The 19690-nt window shown below is 42.3% G+C and overlaps 2 protein-coding genes across 2 annotated transcripts in view; one reads left to right on the plus strand and one right to left on the minus strand.

Annotated features, from left to right (window-relative positions):
• Window positions 1–8726: 8726 nt before the first annotated feature.
• LOC140365436 (ubiquitin-conjugating enzyme E2 variant 1-like) lies at window positions 8727–17351 on the minus strand. Its single transcript, XM_072451858.1, has 4 exons — window positions 17263–17351; window positions 13037–13185; window positions 11687–11812; window positions 8727–9754 (listed from the first exon to the last, which is right to left on the minus strand). Exons 1-4 carry the CDS (start codon window positions 17282–17284, stop codon window positions 9608–9610), a joined length of 444 nt encoding a protein of 147 aa, XP_072307959.1. The 5' UTR covers window positions 17285–17351; the 3' UTR covers window positions 8727–9607.
• Window positions 17352–19526: 2175 nt separating this feature from the next.
• plxnb1b (plexin b1b) overlaps window positions 19527–19690 on the plus strand; it is a 47407-nt gene continuing 47243 nt past the window's right edge. Inside the window, exon 1 of the mRNA XM_072451845.1 lies at window positions 19527–19652. The gene's annotated coding sequence lies outside the window, so the exon portion shown is untranslated. The remainder of the gene's footprint in view (window positions 19653–19690) is intronic.

The raw sequence follows: 19690 nt of genomic DNA on the forward strand, positions 1-19690 counted from the left end.
TGTTTTACTCCTCAAAGGTCAGAGGTCAAAGGTAGCTCTATCACTGTCCCAAGTCTCATGTGCCTAGGCCAAAGATTAAGAGTTTCATGTTTTTTCGTTTTTGAACTAGTTGGCACTGTTGCGACGGACGTTCTTGCAACCTCCATTTTATTCAAGTTCGTGCCAAGCCGATCGCGTCTATGTCCCATGTGTGACATTCATCAATGTTCAGGGGGTCAAAAATGCCAGAGTTGCGGCAAAATGACCATGAAAGAAGAATAATAAGAAGAAGAAACCTGGCAAGAACAAAGACTCGTCGCATTCCATTCCATGGAATGGCTCGAGCCAATTAAAATAAAATAAAATAGATCACATCGATCACTATGGGCACCACCGATACCTTCACACTCCAGGCCTTCTCCAGCTCCTCTCTGAGGCCTTGGTATTTCTCTAGTTTCTCGTGTTCCTTATTCCGGATGTTACCATCCCATGGCACTGCAAAGTCCACCACCACGGCTTTCCTCTGCACCCTGTCGACCACCACTATGTCCACTATGTCCACCATTACCCTTCTGTCTGTCTGCATCTGGAAGTCCCAGAGGACCTTGGTTCGGTCGTTCTCCACCACCTTTGGAGGGAGTTTCCCACTTTGTCCTTGGGGTCTCCAGTCCGTACTATCTGCACAGATGTTTCATTACATTATACCAGATAATATAATAGTTGTCCTGCTTCCGAAGAGTGCACACGCTTTTTTGCTCGCTCCGCTTGCTATCGCTGCTTTCCTTATTTATTTTGCTTTTTAATCAGTTTTTGTCTTCCAAACATTTTTGCTTTAGACTTTTTCAAGTAAACCAAGGATTTTAAGAACATTTTTCCAGTTTAAACGACATATCTGACGCCAGCGACATGTCCGGGAGAAGAAGGGAGAAAGACTGTGAACGCTGTCGGAAATATCAACAAGAAATTAATGAGCTGAAAACACGGATATTTGTTTTGGAATCTGAAAAAGTTCTTCACGATACCATTCCTGTGTCAACCGATGGTAAGAAGAGCACAATTTTTACAAGAAAAACTGCTACTTTCAACCTAAACCGCAGTGACTCTGTGTCGTTTCCAAAACTGTCTAAAAAACAGAAAGACCAGGCTGTTTCTTGGAACAAACTTGGAGCAAAGCCTAAACAATACAAAGATAACGTGAAGTCACCTAAAATACAGCTCACAAACATATTTTTACCACTTTCAGAGATGGAATTAAATGAAAAAAGGAAAGATGACGTGGCCAAAATACAGCGAGGAGGATCTGTGCCAGGAACCAAGGTCACGCAGATTGTTTTGGTTGGGGACGGCGCGATAAGTCACGTGACGCATGAAAAGATAAACACACATTCTTTTCAAAGCTCCACTGTTTCTGAGATAACGTCACTCCTTCCAAATATTATGGCTAAGCATGGAGGAGCTAAACAGCTGATAGTGCACGTGGGTGCAGTGGACATGCGGCGGGAACAGACTGAAGTTTTGAAAAAAGACTTCTTGAAGTTATTCGACGTGCTTGATAAAATGGAAATCAAAACATTCATAAGTGGACCTCTTCCAAACATCGACAGGAGGATAAACAAGTTTAGCCGGCTTCTTCAGCTGAACACATGGCTGTCCAAAGAGTGTTCCCCGAGAGGACTACACTACATTGAGAACTTCTATCTATTCTGGAAACGAGAGGACCTGTTTAAGAGAAATGGCCCCCACCTATGCAGAGGTGGAGTGAGGGTGCTGACAGAGAACCTGCTCCACGCTCTGAGGCATTGGACTGGGCCTGGACAGGATCCTGAGCAGATAGTTAGAGAAGAGAGGAATGAGAGAAGAATTCCTGCTCCATCAGCCAGAGACCGAGCCAATGTTTCAACATCAAAAGCACCACAACCTCAGCCTCCACCAAAGGATTCATCAGCAGCTGCTCCACCACCACCAGCAAAGGATTCAGCTCCAGCTGCTCCACATTCACCTCCACCGCCTCCAGCAAAGGAACAATCTTCAAAGGCCTTGGACCCATCTGTGACAAGCCCAACAACATCCCTGTCATCGCCCCTGCCTTCACACCAGCCCTGGGTTCCCCCTGCAACTTCTACTCCCACTAAAGATTCATCATTCTCCTTCTCATCTCCACTCTCACCCATGGGCCTTCCCAGCCATTTTGAAAGTCTGATCAAATCAGGCATTAAGATGGCTCCACTCACGCCCAATATAGCAAGGGCTATGTCAATACTTATCAACTCTTCCCTGCACAAGCCGACTACACCAACAAAAGCCCCACCACCCATCCCCCCTCGCCTCTCACCTGGTCCCAAACTCTCCTTGGCTACAAAAGCCCCACCACCCATCCAACCTCGCCTTTCACCTGGTATCTCCCATAGCTAGGATGCACTGGGTCTCAGCGTTGCCGGGACTTATTGTCACATTAAAAATCAAACCAACCCGGGGCCCTATGTAAAAAGAGCCCCCCCTAGTGCTATTTCTGTAGTCACATCATCACATAGATGGAAAAACAAAATGCAAGTCAGGCCCAATCTGAGAAATGTGATTCATATTCCCTGTGAAAAGATAAAGCCCAGTCCCACTGAAACTAGTCTGAAACTTGCTGTGCTAAATGTCAGATCCTTATGTAACAAATCTCTCTTAATTAATAATTTTATTTCTTCTTATAATCTTGATTTTATGTTTTTAACTGAAACATGGCTTGACAAAAACACAGGAAATGTAGTTCTGATAGAATCCGCTCCACCCAACTTTAAGTTTGAATCTGAAACACGAGAAAACAAAAAAGGGGGTGGAGTCTGTGCTGTCTTTAGAGATTAAATAATTACCCGCAGGTTGTCTTTTGGGGTGTTTTCATCATTTGAGTATGTATCCTTTAAAATGGAGCTAAAACGGTCTCCATCCATTCTCTTCATTGTTTTATACAAGCCTCCCCAGCACTGCCAAAGTTGTATTGATGATTTTACTGGGATGCTTTCAGTCGTATGCACAGACTTTGATGGTTTGGTCATTACAGGTGATTTCAATGTGCATGTTGATAATATGTGTGACAGAAACGCTAAAGAGCTTGATGCTGTCCTTGAAACCTTCAGTCTTACTCAGCATGTGAGAGGCCCCACCCACAGCAAAGGACACACTCTAGATCTCATAATTACAAAGGGGGTAAATATTTCAAATGTTAATGTGATCGATGTTGCTCTGTCTGATCATTTCTGTGTCTTCTTTGACCTGTCTGTTTCTCCCAAACCACCGGTTGGTCCTGCAGTTGTTCAGAGGAGACACATAAATGATGGCACAGGTGTACTGTTTATGGAAATGATAAACTTTGAAAATGTCTCATGTTCTAATGTAAATGATTTGTTGAACTCTGTTACATCTAGTGTTTTGAATGTTCTGGACACCATCGCCCCTATAAAGGCTAAAATGGTTAAAAATAAGCAGAAGGCGCCGTGGAGATATGATGATTCGGTCAGGGCACAGAAAAGGGAGTGCCGCAGGGCCGAACGGAAATGGCGCAAGTCAAAGCTCCAGGTTCAAAAAGAGATTTACAAAGAGAAGCTGAACATGTACAACCTAATCTTATGTAGAACTAGGGAAAGATATTTTTCTGAAATTATTGGAAGCTGCAGTAACAACTCGCGTGTCCTGTTTGCCACAGTAAACAGATTAACAAACCCTCCAGCTCAGCTGCCGTTAGAACTCATTTCCACATCCAAGTGTAATGAGTTTGCATTATTCTTTAATGACAAAGTTCAGGGCATTAAAAATGCTATAAATCCCACAATGCAAAAAATTACCCTAAAACCACCAAGACACTTAGAGCTAACTCACTTTGCACCAGTAACTGACAAAACTGTCCATGAGATCATCACCAGTCTGAGTTCATCTACATGTTGCCTCGATGTGTTACCCACCAGATTTCTAAAGTCTGTGCTGAACAGTTTGTTAGCACCATTCACTCACATAGTTAACATGTCGCTTCAATCTGGAACATTCCCAATGTCTTTGAAAACTGCGGTCATAAAGCCTCTCCTAAAGAAGAGCAGTCTTGATGCCGCAGTACTGAGTCATTACCGGCCCATCTCTAATCTGACATTTTGGGGCAAAGTCCTTGAAAAGGTTGTTTACCAACAGCTCACAGATTTCCTCTTAATAAACAACTCACTTGATGTTTTACAGTCAGGTTTTAGACCTCATCACAGCACTGAGACTGCTCTTGTCAAGGTGACACATGACATCCGCCTGAACACTGACACGGGCAAAGCCTCAGTCTTAATTCTGTTAGATCTGAGTGCTGCTTTTGACACTGTCGATTATGGGATCCTCTTACAGAGACTTGAGGACTGGGTGGGCATCACTGGCACTGCCCTAAACTGGTCAAGGTCCTATCTGTAAGACAGGAAGTACTTTGTTGAAATTGGTAGCTGTGTCTCAGACCACATGACACTGACCTGTGTAGTGCCCCAAGGGTCAGTCCTGGGTCCCCTTCTGTTCAACCTATACATGCTGCCGTTAGGTCAGTTGATACGCAGTGAAAATGTGTCCTTTCACAATTATGCAGACGACACTCAGATCTATGTTTCACTATCGGCAGGTGACTATGGACCAGTGGATTCACTCTGTCACTGCATCCAACAGATCAGTTTGTGGATGCAAAACAACTTCCTCCAGCTGAACTCAGACAAGACTGAAATAATCGTTTTTGGCCCACAGAAACAAAGAGAAAGTGTTAGCGGTCACCTCCAGAGTCTCGCTCTAAAACCTACAAACCAAATTAGAAATCTGGGGGTAATAATGGACTCAGACTTGAACTTTAATTGCCATGTCAAATCAATAACATCAGCAGCTTTTTACCATCTAAAAAACATTGCCAAAATCAAAAATATAGTGTCAAAACCAGATTTAGAGAGACTTATCCATGTGTTTGTCTCCAGTAGATTAGACTACTGTAACGGCCTGCTCACTGGCCTCTCCAAACGAGTTGTAAAACAGCTGCAGTACATCCAGAACGCTGCTGCTCGGGTCCTGACTAGAACCAGGAAGTATGAGCACATTAGTCCTGTTCTCAGGTCTCTGCACTGGCTCCCTGTGGCTCAGAGAATAGACTTTAAAGCAGCTCTGCTTGTGTACAAGTCTCTCCATGGCCTAGCACCAAAGTACATCTTGGATATGTTAGTGCCATATGAACCATCTCGGACTCTGAGGACCTCAGGGACCGGCCTCCTGCTGGTGCCAGAGTCAGGACAAAACATGGGGAATCTGCGTTTCAGTTTTATGCACCTGAAGATGTGAGACAGGCTTCTACTCTGACAATGTTTAAATCTAAGCTAAAAACAGTTTTGTTTATCTGCGCATATGACTGAAAGGATTTTTTCTTTGCACTCTTCTCTGTTGTTTGTGATTTTATTAGTTTGGACAATCAGTTGGATTGATAATTTTTAATTACGTTAATTTTATTGTATTTCTGTTTCTGTAATTTCTTTGTGATTTTAATGCATTTTTCCTGCTGTGAAGCACTTTGAATTGCCTTGTGTATGAAATGTGCTCTACAAATAAACTTGCCTATACGGCGCTCCATGTATGCCGTCTACTCATCCAAACGGGGTCAGCCCTATGTTCCCAAATACCTGGGTTAGGGTTATATGCTGCTATAGTATATAGTGAGGAAGGCAGCAGGACCTGATGGCATCAGCCCCAGGCTCCTTAAGTCCTGCGCAGATGAACTGTGTGGAGTTATGGAGCATGTCTTCAACATGAGCCTGAAGCTGAGGGTGGTACCACAGGTCTGGAAGACCTCCTGTCTGGTACCTGTGCCTAAGACACCGCGCCCCAAAGACCTCAACAGCTTCAGGCCAGTGGCTCTCACGTCCCACCTGATGAAGACACTGGAGCGGCTAGTCCTGGACCACCTCCGCTCCACCGTGAGCTCAGCCATGGACCCGCTGCAGTTTGCATATCGGTCTGGCATCGGAGTGGAGGACGCCGTCATCTCCCTGCTGCACCGCTCTCTCTCTCACCTGGAAAAGCCTGGCAGCTCTGTGAGGATTCTGTTCTTCGATCTTTCCAGCGCCTTCAACACCATCCAGCCGCTGCTCCTGAGGGACAAGCTGGAGACGGCTGGTGTGGAGTATGACCTGGCAGAGTGGATCCTGGACTACCTCACAGACCGACCCCAGTTTGTGAGAGCCCGGAACTGTGTTTCTGACACTCGGACCTGCAGTGTGGGGGCGCCCCAGGGCACCGTGCTCGCGCCCTTTCTCTTCACCCTTTACACTGCAGACTTCAGACATGACACGGACAGCTGTGTCCTGCAGAAGTTCTCTGACGACTCTGCCATCATCGGACTCATCACGGACGACGATGACGCGGAGTACAGAGGACTGGCGCAGGACTTTGTGGACTGGTGTCAGCGGAACCACCTCCTCATCAACGCGGGGAAGACCAAGGAGATGGTGGTGGATTTCCGCAGACGCCACCCCACTGCCCCCTCACCAGTGAACATCCAGGGACGGGACATTGAGAGAGTGGACTCATACAAGTACCTGGGTGTTCATCTGAACCACAAACTGGACTGGACTCATAACACAGACGCACTGTACAGGAAGAGCCAGAGTCGGCTCTACCTCCTGAGGAGACTCAGGTCTTTTGGAGTGACAGGGCCACTCCTGAAGACCTTCTACGACTCTGTGGTGGCATCAGCCCTCCTGTATGGTGTGGCCTGCTGGAGCAGCAGCATCACAGAGAGGGAGAGGAGGAAGCTGGACAGAGTCATCAAGAAGTCCAGCTCCGTCCTGGGCTGTGCTCTGGACTCGGTGCAGGAGGTGGGGGACAGGAGGGTCCTGGCTAGATTCACATCTATGCTGGACCATGAGTGTCACCCCCTGCAGGACACTCTCTCCGCTCTGGAGAGCAGCTTCAGTGAGAGACTGATCCACCCTCGATGTGTGAAGGAAAGGTTCCGTAGGTCTTTCCTTCCTGCTGCTGTCAGACTTTATAACAAAAACTGTTAGTACTGAACACTCGCAATACTGACCTAACCATGTGCAATTCTGTCATATGTGCAATTGCTGTTGGAATTCATGTGCAATTCATGTGCAATTACTATGAAATTCATGTGCAATCTATGTGCTGTCGTGACACATATTCATGTGCAATTACTGTCGTGATCACATGCAATGGTATTTATGTATTTATTTATTCATTTGTCTATGGGAGTTTTTATTTATTTATAGGAGATCTTCTACTGAAAGTGTTTTTCAGACTTCCTATAAGTGATCTGTTCTTCTGTATCTACCTCTGTATCTACCTGCGTTGCACCAATGAAATTTCCCCATGTGGGACAATAAAGGAATATCTTATCTTATCTTATCTTATATTTCATGCTGTAAAACCATACATTTATGCACAACTTTTGGGGCTGTGGAACCTGAACCATTAGCCTATGATAGTATTAGGGTAGTTCCCCCGTTCATAGAAAAGGGGGAACATAAGTATCGGGGAACATAGTTACACACCCCATCCAAACTATATGTGGCATATAATAAAGACTAAAAACAAATAGTAACTTAGCAAATTTACTCTAAAATATGTACAGTATAGGCCATATAATTAACAGATATTTTATACAATTATTTAATAATAAAAGCATCTCAAACTTTATTTCAAAATAAACCTGAGAGGTCAGTAAACAGCGTTGTCTACAATCACATGACCATGTTCCTCTAACATGGCAGCTTCCTGTTCACATTAATCTATTTTTCTCGGATCCATTGATGAAGTCTTGTGTCCTCAGCTAAACCCAAGGCAAATAAACTCCGGGTTTCCAAACTTGTTTTAAACTTGTATTAAATTTAAATAACGAATGTAAAGGTTCTTAGAAAAATAACACGGTTGTCTGTTTTAGGGGAGATCGACCCTCATTTGTCCAGGAGTATTCCATTGTAGAAAAAAATTCAGTTGTAGTCATCTGGACACTGTTTTAGAAAAACAGGACAGGACAAGATGCCTACTCAAAAACAGAGCAGTGTAGTATATTCTATCCAATACAGTATACAATACAAGAAAATTGTAAAGATCATTACAAAGGTACGTCTAAACAGCCACTACACAAGAGGCTTTATTAACACAGACGGCACACAAATACAGAGCATTGTGCATCTTCATCTTAAAGCCACAAACCATTCTTTTGAAGACAGTGAGGTGAAGCTCTGAAGCTGGAGAAGAGATGGTTTGAAAGGAGTTAAGACGGACATTTTTGGTTAAAAAAAAGTAAAACAATAATGGAGGTTTAAGGTTCAATTCATCCATAATATATAGCAGCATTTTGAAGTCATGCAGTGGGATCAGTCCTGGCAATTAATATGATAATCAGGTACTAATCAGTGATGGGGGAACTGCAGCCAGCTAACAATAGGATTATTACAGGACAAGAATATTAGTTTAAGGTGAAATTTAAAACTATACTACAAACAGGACAGGTAATTATCAGGGGGTTCCGCCGGGTGGGTAGGGCGTACTCAGTAGGATAAATATCCAAGTTCTCAGACTAGATCCACAGATTAAGAATTACTCTTGGCTGAGAGTTGAAAAGTCTGGTTATTCTAAAACTGTACTTTATCTACAACCTTAAACTCAGCTCCTTCATGAAATTAGGCCCAGATACAAAGATTTAATTTGAAAGTATCAAAATGGAAAAGAAACACACCCACACACGCATGCAAAAGTAATAACGTTTAATTCAATAAACATGCAATAGGTCACTGCCGCCCTTTTAATCCCATTATAAAATAAACACCCAAAGCCGTACAACGCGATCAGTGAACATATTCTGTATGAGAAAGAGAGTATGCATGTCTGAAAACCCAAATAAGATATACTAACAAGAACAAAAGAGCTCCACCAGTGTGGTACAGGCAGAGTACAGTGGGGGAACCTGACAGTGCTCCACCATCACCTTTTGGAACCATATGGCACACATATGACACATCCGGCCAAATAAGCTATACCAACTATCAGTCGGTTCATGTACCTGTTGTTTCACATCCGACACAGCATTAGCAACAAAAGAATCTTCACAGAGAACACCTGCTTTAAAGATGTATTCTACCACCATGTTTAGGATTATTTGGAAGTGTCGTTTATAAACAGTCAAAAAAAAATTTGACACTGAGATTTTACATAAATGAATGCTTGGAAATTGACCAGAGGGAAGCCTTTATATAGTCATTATCAAAAATTATATCACCCAGTGGCTTCTTTGTTGGTTTGTTTTTGGAAAACAGAGCTCACAAGAACATGTCATTCAGATACCAATTCTGTAATTCTAGAAAATCGTTATTTCTTTCTGAATAGAGATCCCTACACAGAATACATTACATGGTAAATATTTAGAATGGAAGAACTCGCAAAATGCATTGGCATATGAAATCAGGACACTCAATCAACTTAAAAATGTTACCGAGCTCTTGAGGAATGGATGTGAGCGAGTGTGTTGGAAGCAGATCTGCTTGGTGCATTTTGGGCACTGGTGAGGGCCGGCCTGTGGCCCTCTGTGTGGAGTTAGTGTTGAATGTGTGGTGTGAGGGTGGTGAGTGTGGGATCAGTTGCTGTACACCAGGCCTTCAGGCGGCTGGGACAGTTTGCAGTTCTCTTTTGCCATCATGTGGTGTCTGAGCTCCTGCAGTACCGTCCGGATGTAGTAAGAGAGCTTCCATCGGGCCAAAGATGGCACCGCCTTTGTGTCCACCTGCATTTGACGAGAAAGTTAGAATAAACAGGAGAGCGATCACAAATGTTTAAAATTGAAAAAGTGTCTGAGGCTTGAACTTTACACAATCACTTGATTGATTGAAACTTGGGTTTCAGTATAATTATGAAGTGATGATTATTGAATTTGGGTGGGGTTTTGGGTTTGACCTTTTAGCTTTTTAGGATAAAAGCCGATGTTTACAATAGTGTTGTCACGTGTTAAAACTCTATTTTGATACTGCAACTACCACAATAATTTTTTTCTCCTATTCATTTTCAACACAAAATAACAGTATTTTCATGTGGTCTTATAGTAGTTTTAGTTCCCATAATGCATAAGATAATTCTAAAACATTTTTAGATCCTGTTTGGGATTTTTTCCACTATCAATACTTCAAATTATCATGTGTTGATACTAGTTTTTGAATTCTAGTATTTGGGTTTTGACACTTTTGACAATCCCACTCCAACATTCAATATTGTCAGGTATGGAATGTGTGGTTTGTGTTCAGACTTTGGAGACATAAATCAGGATAATCTCTTGTGTGAAATGGAACCGATTCATTGATTTTGTATTTACCATTAAAGCATTTTTATTTTTACTGACTAGTATTATTTTTTGCCATATTGCCCAGCCATATTGTATGGCTCTAAATAAACACAACGAATCATAGACTCTATCAGTCCCTCTCATTCTCTGTAGCCTCATTAATGCTTTCATCACATCTAGAATCGCCCAATGTAAAAGCGACAGACAGCTTCAACACATGTAAAACTCTGCCCCCCTCCCCCACACAAACACATGGTGCTCTGGCCTAACAACAATAATAATAAATTGATTGAAATGGCGCCTTTCTTTTTTAGATGATCTGGGCCAGAGGCTTTATTTCACAGGACAAATGCAGAACTTCCGGCACATGGTCGAGACCGAGAAGTGAACCCAGCTGGTAACAACCACGGAAGTTGGACCGCTACACCACTGGCGAGTACGACATATAGTGCTCTTCAAGACATCCAAAGAAGCTTTACAGTGCATTATTCATCCACATCATTCTTGGTGGTGGGAAGGTACTACTGGCCAGAGCTGCCCTGGGGCAGACTGATGGAAGAAAGGCTGCCAATCTGTGCCACCAGCCCCTTCGTTAAACACATTCACTCTCACAGCACATTTATACGAGGAAAGGAACATGAGATTTTAGTTCAATAATGTTTGTATTTCCTTTCCTTATGTCATCGCTTCTGTGAAATGCAACACAATAATCATCTTTTTGATTTATAATTTACCCCTAGCTTAAACTATGAACATTTTAGGAGTTTAAATACCAAATTTAGCATGTGTTTAGTATACTATGATATTCTGACACTAGAGTGTTATAAATACATTCATTTTATTTTAATCCTCAATATGCAGAGCACCTCTTTGCCTTTTACAGTCATAGACAAAAAAGAAGTTGTAAAAATGTGAGTTTATCTTGAGGTAAACAACGAAAGTGGAGGTATTAAAAACAGTATTTTTTGTAGCCGTATTAATTTTCGGTGATGAGCAGTGCAATCTGGCAGCCTTTGCAGCATGTGTAGATGTAATGCCAAAGGCATGTTTCTATATTATTTTAAGAACATTTAAATTGTCTCAATTGGTTGCTAAGCATCATAGCTCCACCACTGTCTAACCCAATTCACTGTATAATTCAGTTGCAATTTGTAAAATCAGTCAATAAAAAACAAAATTAAGTTGTTAACATGTATTCAATGCAATTCAAGGGCATGTACACTATATGTTTCACCCCGTTTACTATTGGAATTCAATTTGTTACAATTAATTTAAAGGCAGAATGTGGTCTGAAATATTTGTCCTTGTGTAATCAAATTGGTTACTTTAGTGTTTGGAAAAGCAACAAAAATAAGTATCATTCAGTGCATGTCTACTCACCACTCCAGTTGATCTGTGAACTCCATTCATGTGGATCTGAGTCATGAACCGCACATGAGGAGGGTGCTCAGGATATCTTGGTCCACATTCAATTTTCAGACTGTATATTCTGTTTTCATAAACAGTCTGCAAGATTAAAACATAAATGCTTTTAATTAATGAAACAAACTCACATTCAAAAAAAAAAATACAACTACTTTTGTTGATATAAGGAACAAGCAAAGGCGGTCACTGTCTGCAGCTAATTTGAACAGGTTCCTACTTGGAGCCGTGTTAGTAGGATGACAGCACTGTAACTGCATCACGTGACACTTCTGAGGAAGGCAACATGGAAAATGTCAAGGTGTGACACTAAAATACAGGTTTGTTTGATTCACTGGGGCTCATTATGTCACTCACTATTCCATTGGATATAGGTGCAGGCCGGCTCTGGTATGGCGGAGCACATTTCAATCCTCCATGTCCAGAGACGCCTGTAAAGCTACAACTGGGAACTACTGCTGCTGCTGCTGCTGCTACTAATAATTTCTGATAGGTTTTGTCCTTTTAATTCACTTTCCTGTGCTGCAACACAACATTTTCACATATAATTTATTTATTTAGGTTTATTTGAAAGGGACAAGTATGAGTTAATTCATGAGCTCAAGTCACACACTACAACATTTTAGCCAGGGCTAATTCTCACCGTCCGTCCCTCTTAAAAAGTGTCAGTACTGAAATTACTCATTAACATTGTTTCAATTTTAGCCAAAGCGTTCCTGGACGCAGTCTGCCCTGAAGTTCTTTGGCCAGTAATATCTTGTTTGAGGGCCTCTTCAGAGCCCTAAAACGAGGAGTTACATCTCGCTTTAGGCCGTGGAAACACCCTGAAACCAGACACCATTCCTAGGTATGGTACTTTTCCTCTTGTGATTTTCATTTTTTCTCATGTCACTTGTAATCATTCCTCATATTTGTCAACAAATAAAAGACATACATTTAGTTATATTATTTTTCAACTTTAGAGTGAGTGCAGTTTTTCACCTAAAGACAAAGCAACTGTCAGTAACTATTCATTACTTTTCAAAAGGCAAAGAAACTGGCTTAACAGGTGAGTTTGGTTTGTGGAAGTGCTCTTCACAAGTTAAATACCAATGAGTAAGACTTTCAATTAATATTCATAGCACAAATAGGCAAATAAATCAAACATTTCAAACATATACTGTTAACTAAGGATTAAGGAACAATAAATATGGCACTGAACGTTTATTCTGTTCCTTTTGTCACATTGTTGGAATAAGCCTTTGAAACTCCTGTAGAAAACTTTAAAAAAGGTGATGACAAAATCAGAACAAAAATAATACACTATACCTTTGGTGGTCCAAAGATTACGCCCGTCCAGTAGGTTAACGATCTATCCTCATCATCTACCAGGCCCCAGCTCACAGTACCGTCTCCAAAGCCCTTCTGGCCCTCTTCTAACTCCTCCAGTAAACGAAAACTTCTGGGAACCACGACACCTTAACACAAGAAACAAAATGCTTTAGCTTGATAAACTTACCCTTTTCTTCTAATACATTCACAACTGACAGTCCGACAGCACCACAAAAATATACAAACGGGCTAAATAAATGAGTCAACCGGCAGTAGGGTTGTGCAATTAATAGTGTTTTAAACAATTCAGTAATATTTTATGTCCAATAATCAGATTGGGTCTTTTTAATCAAAGTTCTAGTACAGTCAGTAAGTAGTCAGGTGTGGTTTGGAGCAGAATTCAGGGTTGAAGAAGAAATTATACTATTTTTAGTAACATAGTAGAAAAAGCTTCAGTAGTAGTCATCTGGACTCAGTTTGAAAAAATAGACGTTTCGACTCTCATCCAAGAGTCATTGTCAATAAAAGAATTTAGATCGAGAACTCCGATATTAATACTGTTCTGTGGTAAGACCCGCCCATTGGGCGGAGCCTTCCTGAAGTAGAAGGAGTTGTTTGTTTCAACAGAAACTCCCCCCTTGTATCTACCGAGCTAACCTATTCAGAATCTTAATGGGCTATTAGAATCCTCTTTGTCTTTGTGAGACCCTGGCTCAACCACCCTGAGTACCTGATTAGCATCTAAATGTCCTGGTCCTGGTCCTCTACCTTTCCAGGGGTTCAGTAACCCATTATAAATAACAGGAAGATTAAATCTTAGCCCTCCATTTCTGTTTAAAGAAGGTCTTTCTTTTTTAACAAAAATAGCTTCCTTGACTCCTCTTTCAAACCATCTTTTCTCCCTGCTTAAAACCTTCACCTCACCGTCTTCAAACGAGTGATTAGAGGCTTCAAGATGGAGATGCACGGCACTTGTATTTCTTCTGTGCTGATAAAGCCTCTTGTGTAGAGGCTGTTTTGTCTCACCTATGTACCGTTCTTTACAGCTTTCTTCACTGCATTGGATCGAATAAACTACATTGCTCTGTTTTTTGAGTCGGCAACTTGTCCTTAGGATGAACCAGTTTTTGTCTTAAAGTGTTTCCTGGTTTAAAATAAACAGGGACTTTGTGTTGTCTAAAAAATCTCTGCAGTTTTTCCGACAGGCCAGACACATAAGGGATAGAAACACCCTTCCTTCTCTGTTCAGTTTCCCTTTTGTCCTGGTGGAGGTGAAGGTTTTAAGCAGGGAGAAAAGATGGTTTGAAAGAGGAGTCAAGGAAGCTATTTTTGTTAAAAAAGAAAGACCTTCTTTAAACAGAAATGGAGGGCTAAGATTTAATCTTCCTGTTATTTATAATGGGTTACTGAACCCCTGGAAATGTAGAGGACCAGGACCAGGACATGTAGATGCTAATCAGGTACTCAGGGTGGTTGAGCCAGGGTCTCACAAAGACAAAGAGGATTCTAATAGCCCATTAAAATTCTGAATAGGCTAGCTCGGTAGATACAAGGGGAGTGTTTCTGTTGAAACAAACAACTCTTTCTACTTCAGGAATGTTCCTCCCAATGGGCGGGTCTTACCACAGAACAGTATTAATATCGGAGTTCTCGATCTAAATTCTTTTATTGACAATGACTCTTGGATGAGAGTCGAAACGTCTATTTTTTCAAACTGAGTCCAGATGACTACAACTGAAGCTTTTTCTACTATGGAACACGCCTGGACGAATGAGGGATTACACCGACATATTTTTAGTAACAGCGCTGAGAAAGGTGTAGGTCAACACTGTGAAGCTTTTATTGTCCAGGCCATATGGGGTAAAAAGAGATCGTTCCCTCCATGTGCACACAATCTGCCCCATCCCTAAATGTATGAAACTATTAGAAGATTAACTATTAATAACCAATGGCTTGATGTCATGTCATTGAACATTAGAATTTACATAAACAAGATTTATTTTAATTCATAATGAACCATCATAAATTAGTGTATAATAAAAACTAAAAGCAAGTGTTAGACTTGTAGGGAGGGCGGTGGTTGGTGTCCTGGTGCCGTGGCAACAACCTGGAGCCGGAGTTGCCACATATTCAGAGACAAAGTCATTGGGGGAAAAAAATTAAGAAAACAAAAGGTCCAAAATATGCGACTAGTTAAACGTTGTGTGTCACTATTGAATGAGCCCTAATGAGATGCACACATTTTAATAGCATATTTTACATCTATAACAACTTTAAAAGATGACCATCTTATATTTTGGTCAATATTGGGTCCATTATCCTGAAAAGGACTAAAAATCACCTATTTTTATGACGTGAAAGTGCCTCTCAGGAGTAAAAATAAAAGCCCAAACGTGCTATAAAGAAGTGGACTTGGCAACTCTGCCTGGAGCTCAATGCTCAGAAGACAGTGGAGAGATGAACGCTTCCGCTTCCTCCACCACCACTCAGGACCACCACCACTCAGGACCAGGACCACTCAGGACCAGGACCACCACCACTCAGGACCAGGACCACCACCACTCAGGACCAGGACCACCACCACTCAGGACCAGGACCACCACCACTCAGAACCACCACCACTCAGGACCAGGACCACCACCACTCAGGACCACCACCACTCAGGACCAGGACCACTCAGGACCAGGACCACTCAGGACCAGGACCACTCAGGACCAGGACCACCACCACTCAGGACCACCACCACTCAGGACCACCACCACTCAGGACCAAGACCACCACCACTCAGGACCAGGACCACCACCACTCAGGACCAGGACCACCACCACTCAGGACCAGGACCACCACCACTCAGGACCAGGACCACCACCACTCAGGACCAGGACCACCACCACTCAGGACCAGGACCACCACCACTCAGGACCACCACCACTCAGGACCAGGACCACTCAGGACCAGGACCACCACCACTCAGGACCAGGACCACCACCACTCAGGACCAGGACCACCACCACTAGCTCCTCAGTCAGGCTCAGCTGAGGAAAGCCAAGCAGATGATGGTGCAGTCTTACACGGCCATCATCGAATCCATCTTCACCTCCTCCATCACCGTGTGGTACGCTGGAGCCACAGCCAGGGACAAAAAGAGACTACAGCGCATTGTGCACTCTGCTGAGAAGGTGATCGGCTGCAGACTTCCATCTCTGCCTGTACGTCTCCAGGGCTCTGGGACGTGCAGGTCGGATCACAGCCAACCCTTGACCCTCGACATAGACTATTTGAGCCACTCCCCTCAGGCAGGAGGCTACAGTCCATCTGGACCAGAACCTCTCATGAAAGAACAGTTTCTTCTTCTTGGAACTTCTGAACACACCTCTAACTTTAGATTTAATTGTACTGCTAGTTCTGCATGGTTGTAGTCTGTCCATGTTTTGTATTTAGAGTTTTACTATTTTATTTTATTCTTAATACTTATTGTTAAATTATTTTTCTTACTCCTCGTTTCACCAAATCAACAAAGCACATTCCTAGTTTGTGAAACGTTGTTCATTGACAAACGCAATAAACCTGATTCTGATAATAGTAAACAGTTGCTCCCTTTAATGTAACTTTAACGGTGGCGGACGCTCATCACAAAAGTTACGTAGTGAACCATGAAGTTAAAATGCCCTTAACTCGCAGACAGTACTGCATATTTCCAATGCTACTGCACAACGGATGCTTGTTATGACTCATTCAAACGTCAAGTCAATAAAAGGATAAATCCATAACCAGATTAATAGTGGCGACTAGTTTGCTGTACACATCACACCTTATTGTGACACGTTAGAGCCTGTTGTGAAAAGAAGCTGACGAGAAAATGTACGAGATTTGTGGCTTATTAAACACGGGGCGGTAAGCACTGGGTGAGCACGATACGAAACATAAAATAAGGAAAAATTGCCTGTAAATACATTTGAAAAAATCGATTAAAAACAAAACACAGAGAGAATAGAGATAATTTCTTCGGTAGCGCGGCGAAGAACAGGGCAGCGCCTACAGCGGCGCTCGGCGGGGCTGAGCGAGCACATAACGCTCATATTGACTTACGACAAGGCTGTTTACTGCCCCCATCGCATTACCTTTCCCCGGTGTCATATTTACCGTGATCATGGTCGCGTAATCGCTAACAAAGCCCGCATACGAGTGAAAAGAGCATCGTAACTCTCGTGCTGTCGGCTTACCTGAACCTGTGCAGGCCGCCATGTTGCTCTGTGTTTTCCGGAAGCGCAGGACACCGGGTTGCCAGATCACAGCGACACAATCCCGAACAAAATATGCCAGATCAGTTTTGACACATTACGCCCAATTACTTACTAATTGGGAATTTGATTTGATTTATTTGCCATAAAGTGCATGAACATGTAATACACACACATATATATATATATATACATATATATATATATATATATATATATATATATATATATATATATATATACATATATATATATATATATATATATATATATATATATATATATATATATATATATATATACATATATATACATATATATATATATATATATATATATATATATATATAAAAATCACATGTAAATGCAATTTAAAAAGCCAGGATAACACAAAAAAGCGCAAGCACTTATTTCCATTGTGGCCCTTGGATAATAAGTAAAAAGGAATGTTAATAAAATACATACAAGTTTGATTCCTGGCTATTTAGACATTCAAATAAAAAGGTTTTGACTAGAGATTTTAAAGGGGACTTATTTTGAGCATTCTGTACATGACTAGGTAATTGATTCCAGGCTTTTATTCCAGTATATAAAAAAGTGGATTTTCCAAACGATTTTCCAAACGGGAAATGAACTGACTCCACGTACGTTTCCATGTGGATATAACTCGAGTGCTTAAATAAAATGTAAGGGTACAGCACGGTTAGGGTACTCAAAGTAACCGGGATGAACATACTCAAGAACGCATGAATAAAACTACAAAAGAAAATACCCACACCCAGTTGCACTCCACGTACTGTAATAAAACACTGAGTCACGCAGCCTCAACATAATCTCTCTGCGAGGCATTTCCCACAACTACAGGTGAATGTTGAGAGCGTTTTTCATGATTTTCAGTTCAATTAAAAGACTGACAATTATATGGAGAAACCGGATGCCATGGCGCCCCCTACTGGATTCACCACTGTCCATTGTACATACTATATCCAGCTGGGTGTCCGTAACTTGTCTGAAGTCAGTAAAAAAACGGAAACTGACGCAGCAACCGACTTTTCAGACGTTTTCAACTTGCAAACATCTTTAACACCTGTCACACACCTCAAGCTCAATTAAGCTGCAACACCAAGATGAAGCCTCATGATACCGCCACTAGGGTAATTACAAATCACGTTTATTTTAAGATTTCCTACCAGTGGATACTCTTTGGTCGATTATAACGATAACTACTTCTTAAGTTACTGTAAAACTGTGGTATATTGCACTAGAGAATTGTATGGTAATTGTATATGCTATATTCAGAGTGTCATTATTAGTGCTCACCAATAGAGGGCGCCCTTGCCCTTGTTCTCGAGCATGTACTTGTTGGATTAAAAGTCACGACTGGAATTGAGATGTTGTTCTCCTTTATTTACACATCGATACAACAAAAACGTGTTACGCGCACTACTCAAAAGTATTTCTCTATTTTGTCCCGCGACACACGATTCAGTTCGAGTTCGATTGACACTTTTGTTCTAACCGCGTGAGTGAAGCTGCGCTGCCGGTGTCGGCCGCTAGATGGCAGCAAAGTCTCTTAAAACCAACACAAACTGCGACAGCCTTAACTTAATCAGAGCGCGTGTGAGTTGGTCAAATAAGGTTAAGTTAGTTGCTACACATTTTCAACGTTCTTGAAATTCAAGTAGACCTCGTCTCGCATGTTCGAGGCGGAATTTCGATTCATAAAGTGCAGAAAAGTCACATTGTCATCCTCTAAGCTGCTTAAATTAGCATCTTTCTATATTATACCTAGTTCTGAGCTGGTTCTCTATCTGAGGGATGGTTACTTTGAGAGGCAGGCCATGTAACGTTACTAAATCCGAGGGGGTCATGAACGCAACACGACTGTCCTTTCTTTTGTTTGTTTGTGTGTTTGTGTATTGTGTGTTTGTGTGTATGTGTGTTTTGTGTGTGTCTTTTGTGTGTGTGTGTGTGTGTGTGTCTTTTGTGTGTGTGTGTGTGTGTCTTTTGTGTGTGTGTGTGTGTGTGTGTGTTGTGTTGTGTGTGTGTCTCTGGAGCGGGGGGCGGGCTCAGAGCAGCGCCGGGGGCTGGACCTGGATGAGACCCGGGACCTGAGACTGGGACCTGCCTGGACACCTCAGCGCACCGGGCAAACTCCCGGCGAACGCAAGACTTTCTGTGGTGAAACTATTCCGCAACACCGTGTGTGCGCAAGGGAATTATTACGTTTCTGACCCTCGTTCGTGTGGGACTATTCCATGGTCGAAACCGGTGCGCGCTGTGGTCACAAGCGAAGCCCCGGGACGAAGAGGGAAAAGACGCGTGCTCGTGCGGAGGAGCGCGCAGGGCAACGGGGCTGGACGTGGTGCAAGGTGAGTGCCTCTTTACACTTGCCATTGTTTGGGAGAAT

The sequence above is a fragment of the Eucyclogobius newberryi genome, unplaced genomic scaffold (assembly GCF_026437365.1).
Source record: "Eucyclogobius newberryi isolate DKJ021-1_F unplaced genomic scaffold, fEucNew1.0.hap1 SCAF_19, whole genome shotgun sequence".
NCBI lineage: Eukaryota > Metazoa > Chordata > Actinopteri > Gobiiformes > Gobiidae > Eucyclogobius > Eucyclogobius newberryi.